At 40.4% G+C, this 12,754-nt stretch overlaps 1 protein-coding gene across 25 annotated transcripts in view; it reads right to left on the bottom strand.

The window, feature by feature from the left end:
* Positions 1-12,754, bottom strand: part of NEB (nebulin) — a 272,007-nt gene that overhangs the window by 187,141 nt on the left and 72,112 nt on the right. For all 25 annotated transcript variants that reach the window (XM_040357978.1, XM_040357987.1, XM_040357983.1 and 22 more), the window contains 9 exons: positions 11,441-11,545; positions 11,253-11,360; positions 9,043-9,354; positions 6,766-6,972; positions 3,944-4,048; positions 3,451-3,558; positions 2,795-3,106; positions 1,208-1,414; positions 1,023-1,127 (listed from right to left, as the gene is read on the bottom strand). In XM_040357978.1, coding sequence (XP_040213912.1) covers positions 1,023-1,127; positions 1,208-1,414; positions 2,795-3,106; positions 3,451-3,558; positions 3,944-4,048; positions 6,766-6,972; positions 9,043-9,354; positions 11,253-11,360; positions 11,441-11,545 — 1,569 coding nt within the window. The remainder of the gene's footprint in view (positions 1-1,022; positions 1,128-1,207; positions 1,415-2,794; positions 3,107-3,450; positions 3,559-3,943; positions 4,049-6,765; positions 6,973-9,042; positions 9,355-11,252; positions 11,361-11,440; positions 11,546-12,754) is intronic.

Here is a 12,754-nt window from a genome sequence, read left to right as displayed (position 1 = left end):
ATTCTGACAGGGGAGAAGATAGACATCTTGTGTTCCTGCTAAGCAGGAACACGGATCTCTGTCTTCACCCAGTCAGAGCAATCCCCACACAGTTAGCAAGCCCCCCCCCCCCCCCCCAGAACAAATTTAACCCTTTGATTGCCCCTGGTGTTAACCTCTTCCCTGCCAGTGTCATTAGTACAGTAACAGTGCATATTTTTTAGCACTGATCAATGTAAAAATGTCACTGGTACTCATAAAGGGTCGAAAGTGTCAGTTAGGTGTCCGATTTGTCCGCCACAATATCGCAGTCCAGCTTAAAATCGCTGCTCGCCGCCATTACTGGTAAAAAAATGAAAATACCATAAAAATATCCCATAGTTTGTAGACACGATAACATTTGTGCAAACCAATCAATATTTGCTTATTGGGATTCTTACCCAAAATATGAAGCAAAATACATATTGGCCTAAATTGACGGAAATTTTTTTTTTTTTTAATTATTGGATGTTTTTCTAAGCAAAAAGTAAAAAAAAATGGATTTTTTTCGAAATTGTCAGTCTTTTTTGTTTATAGCGCAAAAAATACAAACTACAGAGGTGATAAAATACCACCAAAAGAAATCTCTATTTGTGGGAAAAAAGGGACATGAATTTTATTATGGTACAGCATCACATGACTGCACAATTGTCAATTAAAATAACGCAGTGCTGTATCGCAAAAGATGGCCTGGTCATGAAGGGGGCAAAACCTTTAGGAGCTGAAGAGGTTAAATAATAATAATGTTGCTGTTTATGGTTTGATCTACTACCTGATACCTTGTGACAATAATGAATTTACTTTCAATGTGCCCATTTAGATGCCCTCGCATTTCCAGTATGGACTACCGCATCCTTCTGGCAATCAGATTTCCTTTTTTTTTCAACTATTCAGCTGAACTTTTTTTTGGATGGCTAAATCTTTTAAAAACTGGTAGATGGTTATTCAATTATGTACTGAGCTCCATTATTGCATAACATTAGTAGTGGTGTAATCTCACTCACTTCACTTATATTCTGTGCATTGACTTTAGCTTGGATGAAATTAGGGTCATCAGGGTTCAGATTATACTTGTGCTTCACTTTCTCTCCTGCTGATTTGTAGTTTATCTGAAAATGAAGAAAAAGTCTCCTTGTGATATGTCATAATATTATAACTTACACAAAAAATTGTCATTTATAATACTTACATCACTGTGCTGTTTGGTATTGCTCTGAGCTAAAGTTATTTCCATAGAGTCTGGGATGCTTGTAAATTTGAAAGTGTCAGGATGCTGGCGATACTTCCTCTCGCTCAGAGCATTTCCAGCCTTCTTAACTTTTTCAACTTCCAAACAGCCTAGAGGACTCCATCCAATACCCTTAAACCAGGAGTTGTAATCTTCTTTGTAGAAATTCTATAAGAGAACACACAATAGTAGTATCAAAATCACATGGAAACTGTACAGGATGTTAATGCTGTCAATATGTTTTATTTAGTTTTGAATAGCACATGGAAGGGTTAAAGCTTCTTCATTTTTCCCTTTGGGAAGATATCCCCTTACTTCCTATGGGGATAGTAAGTGATAGGAAATCATTCAATAGGGACAAAAAACAAAATAAAGACAAAAACACAGTTGGAGAACGGTTAGAAATTCTGAGAATGTTTTTATATTGAAGATGGGATCCCCTAAGAATTATATATTAACTAAAACGTGTTATTGTTTGTGCTTTATTATATATCCAAAGTTAGACACACACAGTTAGACATGCTGGGGCAGATCCACAAAGAAGTTACGCTGGCGTATCTATTGATACGCCGCGTAACTTCTAATTTGCTCCGGCGTATCTTTGTTTAGTATCCACAAAACAAGATACGCCTGAAGCTGTGCTAGATCCGACTGGCGTACGTCTTAGTACGCCGTCGGATCTAAGGTGCATTTTTACGCTGGCCGCTAGGTGGCGTTTCCGTCGATTTACGCGTCGAGTATGCAAATTAGCTAGATACGGCGATCCACAAACGTACGTCCGGCCGGCGCATTTTTTTACTTTGTTTCCGTAAGGCTTTTTTCGGCGTATAGTTACCCCTGCTATATGAGGAGTATCCTATGTTAAGTATAGCCGTTGTTCCCGCGTCAAATTTTTAATTTTTTACGTCGTTTGCGTAAGTCATTCGCGAATAGGGATTTGCGTAGAATGACGTCACCGTCGGAAGCATTGGCTTGTTCCGGGTTAATTTCGAGCATGCGCACTGGGATACCCCCATGGATGGCGCATGCACAGTTAAAAAAAACGTTGTTTACGTCGGGTCACGACGTATTTACATAAAACACGCCCCCATCACAGAGATTTGAATGCCGCGCCATTACGCCGCCAAAGATACACTACACCGCCGTAACTTACGGCTCAGATTCTTTGTGGATTTGAAAAAAAAAAGTAAGTTACGGCGGCGTAGTGTATCTTAGATACGCTACACCCGGCGGAATAATGCGCCGCTGACTGTGGATCTACCCCGCTATGTTTTACTATTTACAAAGACAACATCCTGCTGTCATAAGTCAAGGTCAAGATCATTCATACACTGCAAATGTAAAAGTTTGACAATAAAAGCTTGACAGAAATTTAAAGTCTTCCTCACTCTGTTCAATGCTAGAAATAAATAATTTAACTGGAGTTAGGCCTTAACAACCTCTTTGAGAAAATGCTTCACCAAGCTGCAACCCTCCAGCTGTTTCAACTACAAAGCTTGGAGTCACTGACTGGCTGGAGTACCCAAGCCTGTTTTAGCCCATACTCACATCACTCTGAATCTGCATCATGTTCTTAGACAACCCCACGCTCATGGCATCCGGTAATAAGGTGTAGTGATGGATTGGCTGCTTGTAATTGGTGTTGGTGGCTATTTCTTGGGACTTCTTGGCAGCTGTAATGCTAACCATGTCAAGAGGAGTGTGATATTTGGTCTTCAATTTCTCATAGTCCTTCTTGTATTCCCGCTCAGACTGCATCTTAGCCACAGCCATGAAATGCACAAGTTTAGGATCATCATAGATGCTTCTGAAGCCAACATGCTTACCTCTGGCTTTCTCATAGGCTTGTTTGTACTTGTACTGAAAAAAAAATGACAATAATTTTGATATATTATCACAAACAATGTGGACAAACGATTGAAGCATATGTGTTTCAAGGTGCTAAAGGTTTCAAATTTGATTATATGGATATATATCTGCTATATTAATACAATAGGGTAACAGTTAAACACAACATTATTATCAGTGGTGGCAGCCTATGGTTTTAGGGGTGCTTGGGCCTGTTGTAATCTCAAGTTGATTTATCCATCCACTTCCTAATGAAGCAGAACATAAGCTATACTATTAATGGACCAATGGATTAATATTATTAATATACCAATATTATTAATGCATTTAGTATTATTAGAGCCATCAGTACTTACGTCACTGGCAATATTTCTGGAAGCTTTGGCAGCAACAATGGGAATGGAATCACCCAGAACATGGTGTCCTTTACTGATGGTTTTCTGCCAGTCCTGCTTGTAAAAACTCTGAAAAAAAAAGATTTTTTTTTTATCTATCAATCAATGTGTTTTTCATTATTCATTATTTATTTATGATAAACAGGTAATTAATGACAGAGATAGAAGTCACTAGCAAAAAACAAAGTTCTGCTCATCCTAGTTTTTTTGTGAAATTTTAATTAATACAAATAAATATATCTATATAATATTTTATAATATATTATATTTTACAACTGGAATTGTATCCTTAAGGAGATTATATCTTCAGATATCTTAAGCAAATGGCTATTTTTCTAATGAAGCCTTAAATGGTACTTAAACTTAAATCTGTACTTAAACATTAGTAACAGTTACAGACAAAGGATCTACCGGTAATTGCCTTTGTGCAATTAGAATAAAACAAGAAACTTACATCACTAATGTTAGCAGAATTGTACTTGGCTTGAATAAACTGAGGTGCATCTGGGGGCAAATGGTACGTGTGCAAGGTCTTCTCTCCTGAGGATTTGTACAGTTTCTGTAAAAAAAAAAGTTAGACTGAATTAATGGGAAGCACATTTATACTTTTACTTTACTTCACTTTAAGTGTGCATCAAAACACAACAACCCAAATCATGGTTCCTTTCACAGTTTAAGCCATGTTGTTTTTTCAAGGATGCTGAAGGGGCCAAACTACAATATCGTCAAATATGCATGTTGTGGACTACATTCACCTATATCAACATTGTATATAAAATGACTTACACAAAATGGACCCACTGACTAATCATTTTTGCAGCACTGAACCTGATCATCTCTGGTAGGCTCTGTGTGACCTCCTCTGCACAGATGGTTGTGGACAATTAGGGTCAGTTCTGGCTTGGATATTGAGTATTGACTTGCAAGAGTTCACATCAGTATAAAGACTGTGGCCCAGATTCACAGTGTGGGCGCACATTACGCCGCCTTAGCGCAAACGCTGTACGCTACGCCAACGCAGCGCAGAGAGGCAAGCATTGAATTCAGCAAGCCAGTGCTCCCAATGCTGCACCAGCGTGGCGTGGATTTCGTAGGCGTACGCCGGCGTAGGTGGAAGTGGGCGTGACCCATGCAAATGAGGCGTGACCCCATGCAAATGATGGGCCGAGCGCCAGGCAGATACGTATCACGAACTGCGCATGCGCACACCCCCCCCCCCACGCCTGCTCACTACCACGCCGGCACAACTGCCTAAGCTACGCCGGATCACACGTCCAACGTAAAATACGCTGGTCTGTGTTCCCTGGTGCAAACCTCTGCATGTCTGCTGCTGGGTTGCACCTCCTTTATGGGGAATAACTTTACGCCGGACGTACAACTTACACGCACCTCGCGTAGCATGCGCCGGGCAAGCGCAGGTTTGTGAATCGCCGTATTTCCCTAATTTGCATGTTTGAATGGCTAATCAATGGGAGCGGCACTATGCTCCCAGCCTAAATGTGCGCCCACCCTACGGCGGCGTAAGCAAGTTACGTCGGCAGGGTGTAGCCTGTTTTTAGGTGCATATCTGTTCGTGGTTCTGGCGCACAGATACGACGGCGCACATTTGAACTTACGTCGGAGTAACTTGTTATACGTCGGCGTAAGTGCTTTGTGAATCTGGGCCTGTGTCTTCAGTCAACAGATGGGCAACAGATGTGCAAGTTTTGGGGAAGAAGAGGAAGTAGACAGATGCCTGACTATCTATTATCAATAAAATTCAGGGTTCAAGCAGCTCACTCAGTAACATGTAGGATAAACATGCGCGGAGGCCAGCTTGTTTAGTTTGAGTGATGGCATGAAACCCCAATTTCCTCATGAATTGGCATGTTTTAACTAACAAAAGAAAATTATAATCAACAGGTAAGGTGTACGTTTAATAAACCGTAATAAGCCAAGATCATAATGATCACCGTTGCCGGTTTAATATACTGACATAAGGACCGGAGAACATGTTCTCCACTTCTCATCACAGCACATGGCCATTTTGTATGCACAAATATATACAGTATTTATTAGACATGTGCAGACTGGAATATTTTGTTTAGTTTTTTCGTTTTCGTTTGGAAAATAAATTTATTTAGTTACTCCCGAAAATCGTTTTGATTTATTTCGTTTTTCGTTGGGGAATAGCTTTCGTCCGAAAATCCAATAATACTTGGTTTCTGTCAATTGTTCAAACGAATATTCGACGGAACGTCGAATCTTTACGTCGAATTGTACATTTCCGTTCGAATATTCCGCCTACAAGAATTCTAATGTTGTATGACTAGTAATAATGTCGAATCTATTTTCTCATAAATCGAAATCTATTCTCTGTAATGTCGAATCTATTATTTCTATAGTGTCGAATCTTTTCTCTATAATGTCGGATCTTTTCTCTATGATGTCGAATCTTTTCCCTATAATGTCGAATCTCTCTATATCTAATTTTTACCGCAACGAAAACGAAAATAAAGCATTTTTTATGTCGGATCTTTCGGTTTTCGTTTCTTGCACTTTCGTTATCGTTTGTTAAAACGATAACGAAAAAAACAGATTTTCGGACGAAAATGCATTCTAACGAAAACTAATGCACATGTCTAGTATTTATATACATATACGTATACACACACACATATATATACAGTATGTATACACACAAACACATATATACAGTATGTATACACACACACATATATATATATATATACACAATCACATTAATATATATATATTCATGTGTTTGTGTGTAAATACATATATACTGTATATATGTGTATACATATATATAAATACTGTATATGTGTGTGTGTGCATATATGTGTGTATATATATATATATATATATATATATATATATACACACACACACATGTGTATATATACAGGATATATATATTTAGTTATCACATGTCTGAAAACATGTCATTACATGTTCTTTTAAACCTTAGTTTCACTTTTTGAACTCGGCTGCACCATAATCTCACAATATCTCACAAGATTACAGGCAGCCCACCCACTTTTACACAGATCTTGGCCGTTTTCAGAGGAAACACTTCTCCTCTGTTCTCCCTCTGATAACTAAAGTTCTCAGTTAATTAAACCGGCTGCAGAGGAGATAATTTTCCTCTGAGAACTGCCGAGAACTGAACTGAGAAAAAACTTCTCAGTTTATTAAACGGACACCATAATTAGAAACCTGGGTTGAAACATAAAAACAAATGATAAGAAAGGAAATGGTGTTAAGGCCACTTACATCACTGAGTTGAAGAGCATTTGTCTTAGCCTGGACCATGACAGGAGTATCAGCTATACTTGTAAACTTTATGGTGTCTGGATGCTGGCGATATTTCTTTTCATTCAAAGCATCACCAGCCTTCTTGGCCTTCTCTACATCAAGGGACCCGATAGGAATCCACCCTGTGCCCTTCATCCAGCTGGTCAGATCAGACTTGTAGATGTTCTATAAAGGAAACAAATCAAAAGCTTAAAACTAACTTGGTGGTTGAGTTTGACTAAGCCAATGTCTCCCAAACCTTTGTTAATCATGCTACACCACCACGTGACAACCTTTGCAGTAAATACCACATGTACAACTGAAAGGCATTGGCCTTCTGAGAAATAACGAAGGTTCTTCCAAAATATTATGCTGGCTTTGTGTTTTCTGTATCTCTGTAAAAGTGGAGTTTGACACTCTCAACTACAGCTGAAACATTACTGTTTTTTGTTATGCAGAACTACAGAACTATCATTACAGAATCTGGTTTTCAGTCCTTGGTTGCTTCCTGCTCTTTTTAGATATTAGCTGTGTGTGTGTATATATATTCCCACAAGCACTACGACGAGGAAGCACTGCAGACCACTAAGCTCTGAAGAAAGGGGTACGCCCCCGAAACGCGTCAACTGTAACATTAACTGTTGGTTCAAACGATTACCGTGTTCCACTGATGTTGCTGGATATCTGCTGCATTACTTTTAAAGCCTGATTTTAACTCCAATTTGTGAGTATAACTATTGATTTTAATTTTTGAATAAATTCATTTTATCAGTATCACACTAGGTCGGTGCGCCCTCCACTCTTTTTTCTCTTTTATAGTTTTATGAATTCCCACGATTCTGAGGAGGGCTGCAAGACTCTAGAAGATAACTTTTTATTGAACTGCACCACCCCTTAGCACTTCCTGAAAATACCAGAATTCAGGAGACTTGTTTCTGTTTATGAACTACAGAACTGTCATTACAGAATCTGGTTTTCAGTCCTTGGTTGCTTCCTGCTCTTTTTAGATATTAGCCCTATTACTACTCCAAACTGAAATAACCATCTATGCCAGATACCTACATACTTTAACAGCTGTTTAGCTGAAATGTAATGATTGTCACTTTACAGTCTGTTCAATTAATTCATTTAAAAATACATCCATCTGCCTATGTACTGCCAAAGTACATTCAATTCATTTTATCTCAAAAGGACTCTGTCACAACCTGAGAATTGGAACACCTGGGACTGTAAAACTCAGGTTCTAGTGCAGTAGAAAGGGCTAAACATGTGTGGCAGGGTACCAGTCTTAGCAGATGCAGGAGTAGTGTGATCGTACACAAACAAAGGTGTCCCAGGATCTAAGGAGATGTCTGGCCTTCACCAGAGCCGCTGGAGATGTGGCTGTTGCCCTGCAAGGCAGCCCCCTGGACGCGGCTCTCTAACACACAAGCACAGTGCCAGAAAATAGCAAACAGGAATGACTCAGTGTGCACACAGGATACAAGGTACCAATGAGACTACTGCAGCAAGCTAAGAAGAGACAGTAGAGGGAGGACGCAGTGAGCAAGCGTGAAGCACAGTAGAGCGGGGGGAAACTGCGCAGCAGCGCAGAGAGAGGTGGACACAGCAAGCAGGAATGAGAGGCAGGAGGGAAAACAACAAGAAACAATGTTGTGAAGAGCACCTACAGAGGCAGAACACGAAGAGATGCACGGACAGGAACCTAAGGGAATACAAGAGCTCAGCAAGAGAGAAAACACTGAGAACAATGACAAGACCAAACAAACACACACAGTACAAGTATACTCAAGCAAGAGCAAATGCCACAGGCAACAGGGAAGTACAGCTACAGCATGGAGAAGCATTGCTCGAACACTAACCCACAGGTGCATGCGCTCAATAATACATAGGTTCAGGGCTCATTTGGCAGGAACCCAAGCAGCTCTGACAGAAGGAAAAACCCATCGCTGGATCTATGTACATGGAACTGTGGCAGACCCAAACCACATCCTATAGTTAGACAGTATGCTGCTTTCTGAATGAAGGCTATTGGTGCCATAGAGGCCAACATTTCTTCTCTACAGTTTAAATTACATTCTATTTGTAGTGCTTTCATTGACAGTCTTTACTAGAATTACTTTGTTTGCCACAAGTTGGAACTACACATCATTCCTAAAACATATAAAATGAGCCTATGCATTACCATTGGTACATGTCCCACAGTTTAAGAAACCCCTAGAAAGACAGATTTTTTTTCAAAAAGAATCAACTCACATCACTTTGTATTTCCATCATTTTCTTGGACAGTTCAATGCTCATAGCATCTGGTAGGTAAGTGTAGTGATGGATTGGCTGTTTGTAGCCAATGCCACTTGCAATATCCTGAGACTTTTTGGCAGCCACCACGTTGACCATATCCAGTGGAGTATTGTATTTGGTCTTTGACTTTTCATAGTCTTTCTTATATTCACGCCCAGACTGAATCTTTGCCACATGCATGTAGTGGACAAGCTTAGGATCATCTTGTAGACTTCGAAAACCGACAAGTTTCCCTTTCTGGGCCTCATAAGATTTCTTATAATGTACCTAAAACAAGTACAAAGTACATCCAAACAATTACATATTACAACCATGACATAATTAAACTTCTGTTATATATAATTGAATGTAATCAGAGTAACAGAAATGCTACTGTAAACGAGTCAATGTGTTTAATTTCTGTTACTCTTTTGATTATATATTGCCTCAGAAATACATGATGTACTTTCTGTATAAAAAAAATTACAACACAGTAGTTGTGCCTGCTTCTTTTTTCAGTACAAGTCTATAGACATCTCAGGCCCCGTACACACGGCCGAGGAACTCGACGTGCCAAACACATCGAGTTCCTCGGCCAGTTCAGCCCTGAAGCCGCCGAGGAGCTCGGTGGGCCGAGAGCTCCCATAGAACAACGAGGAAATAGAGAACATGTTCTCTATTTCCTCGTCGAGCTCCTCGTCGGCTTCCTCTGCGAAATTGTACACACGGCCGGGTTTCTCGGCAGAATTCAGCCAGAAACTCGGTCGGAAGCTGAATTCTGCCGAGGAAACTGGTCGTGTGTACGGGGCCTCAGATTGTAGAATTGTTGAAAGCAGTGAAAGTGTTATGCCCTGTACACACGATCGGTTCATCCGATGAAAACGGGCCGATGGATTTTTTCATCAGATATCCAATGAAGCTGACTTTCATCAGTCGTGCCTACACACCATCAGTTAAAAAAACGTTTGTGTCAGAACGCGGTGACGTAAAACACAACGGCGTGCTGAGAAAAATGAAGTTCAATGCTTCCGAGCATGCGTTGACTTGATTCTGAGCATGCATGGGTTTTTAACTGATGGAATTCCCCACAGACGATCGTTTTTTCTATTGTTTTTTTAACCATCAGATAATTTTAACAGGTTCTAAGTTTTTTCACAGATGGGAAAAAAACTATGGGACCCACACACAGACCGTTTTCATCAGACGAACCGATCGGGTGTACGCGGCATTACTTTATGCTAAAGTTTAATCTAAATATTTTTTGCCCTAATTGGTGTCTTCTTTCCCACATCATCACGATTATAGAACTGACTCAATGGATGAAAGGGGCAACCAGGGACAGTAATACTGAGGTGGAAGGGGCCATGCTGGATGCCCTTTAGCCATAAAAAAAGGAAAAACTATCTAACTTGTTGCAGCTTCTAATGCATGATAGAGGAATCTCATAGTGTGCAGTGATAGTAAGTAATTTCAGTACAGAAGGGGAGCCTGTACAAATGTGCAAGTCTGTAGGTTCTAATCCCATCTATTCAGTCTGGAAAACATTACATCCCATTATATACCCCACATCTAAGGCCCCATACACACGATAGAATTTATCCGCAGATACGGTTCAGCGGACCGTATCCGCGGATAAATCCTCTCTAAGATTTCAGAGGATTTCAATGCGATGGCGTGTACACACCATCGCATTGAAATCCGCGCTGAAATCCTCTGCCGATGACGTGTCGCGCCGTCGCCGCTATTATGACGCGGCGACGGGCGCGACACTGTCATATAAGGAATTCCACGCATGCGTCTATTCATTACGGCGCGTGCGGGGAATCCCTTTGGACGGATGGATCCGGTAAGTCTGTACAGACGAGCGGATCCATCCGTTGGAATGGATTCCAGCAGATAGATATTCTGTGCATGTCGACAAATATTTATCTGCTGGAAATCCATTCCAGGGGAGATTTATCTGCGGATAGATATCCGACGGAGTGTACACACCATAGGATCTATCCGCAGAAACCCATTTGATGGGATTTATCTGCGGATAGATTCTATGGTGTGTATGGGGCCTCCGAACTGGCCGTTCCTATGATAAAATCTAGTGAGGGGAAAAGAAAGTCCACCAAGAAAGCATATTTTTAATTTACTCCTGTAATAAAAATGATGTCATATTACTATAATGTTGTGCTTACATCACTAGCTGCTTGTCTAGCAGCTTTGGCAGCCTTGATAGAGATAGCGTCAGACCTCAGATCATATCCTTTAGTCTTTAGTTCTTCCATTTCTTGTTTGTAACAATTCTGAAAAAAAAGATATAATCAATTTAATCTGAATAACAACACAGAGTTAAAAATAATAAGTATGTAGGAGTAAATCTTACATTGCTTATGTTATAGGCATTAACTCTGGCTTGGATAAATTCGGGAATATCTGCAGGTAAGGAATATTTATGAATAACCTTTTCTCCTGCTGCTTTATATAGAATCTGCAAACAAAAAAGAAAATATATGAACTGATGGATTCCATAGACAACATTGCATGCAACATTCAAGGGTAGCTCCATGTATGGAATTACATATATATGAATTGTTTTACCTGACTGCTATTGCCCTGACTCCTGCCTGTTTTCTAGACGTACCGCCCCTTCTTTCCCACAACCTACAGAGCAGACTCTTTGACTGCAAAACTCACTTTAATTTTATTCTGAAGTGTAGAAACTCCACATAAAGACACATTTCAAATAATTACAACCCGTAAAACGATTCCATGACTTTTGAAGTTCCAAAATTCAAAGGTGTTTTAATAATGTATTGTTGCTCAAAGTTTCTTCAAAGCTGAATATTACCCGTAACAACTTGATTAAAAATAATATTCTTTAGCTAGGAATATACATTCCACATTAAAAACTATGGGCCAGATTCGCAGATATCTGCGGCGGCATAACGTATCGTCTTTACGTTACACCGCCGCAAGTTTTAACTTACGGCGGTGTAACGTAAAGCCATCCGGCGCAAGCCCGCCTAATTCAAATGGGGCGTGTACCATTTAAATTAGGCGTGTTCCCGCGCCGAACGTACTGCGCATGCTCCGTTTTGAAATTTCCCGCCGTGCTTTGCGCGACATGACGTTGCCCCGACGTAATGTTTTGAATGGCGACGTGCGTAATGTACTTTCGTATTCCCGGACGACTTACGCAAAAAAAAAAAATTTAAATTCGACGCGGGAACGACGGCCATACTTTAACATGGGCTGTCTATTGTTACACCACCTCAATAGCAGTCGTAACTTTGTGACGCGAAAAGACGACAAGCGACGACGTAACGAACGCGCGTACCTTCGTTGATCGCTGTAAACAGCTAATTAGCATACCCGACGCAGAAAACGACGCGATCTCCACCCAGCGGTGGCCGAAGTATTGCATCCTAAGATCCGAAGGCGTACGAAGCTGTACGCCTGTCGGATCTTAGCCAAATGCCGTCGTATCTTGTTTGTGAATTACAAATTAAGATACGACGCGGCAAATTTGAAAGTACGCCGGAGTATCAGCAGATACTCCGGCGTACTTATTCTGTGAATCTGGCCCTATGCTACCAAAATTAGTGTGTGCTGTAAATTGCCTCCAGCATTGCTCCTGTTTCTTCTTGACGCAGGCTGACATTTTGCTAAAACCCATGAGCTGCAGAAATTGTTTTAT

Source organism: Rana temporaria, chromosome 6 (genome assembly GCF_905171775.1).
Source record: "Rana temporaria chromosome 6, aRanTem1.1, whole genome shotgun sequence".
NCBI classification, from domain to species: Eukaryota; Metazoa; Chordata; class Amphibia; order Anura; family Ranidae; genus Rana; species Rana temporaria.
Note: the sequence above shows the minus strand (reverse complement) of the source record. Positions and strands in the feature narration are given on the sequence as shown.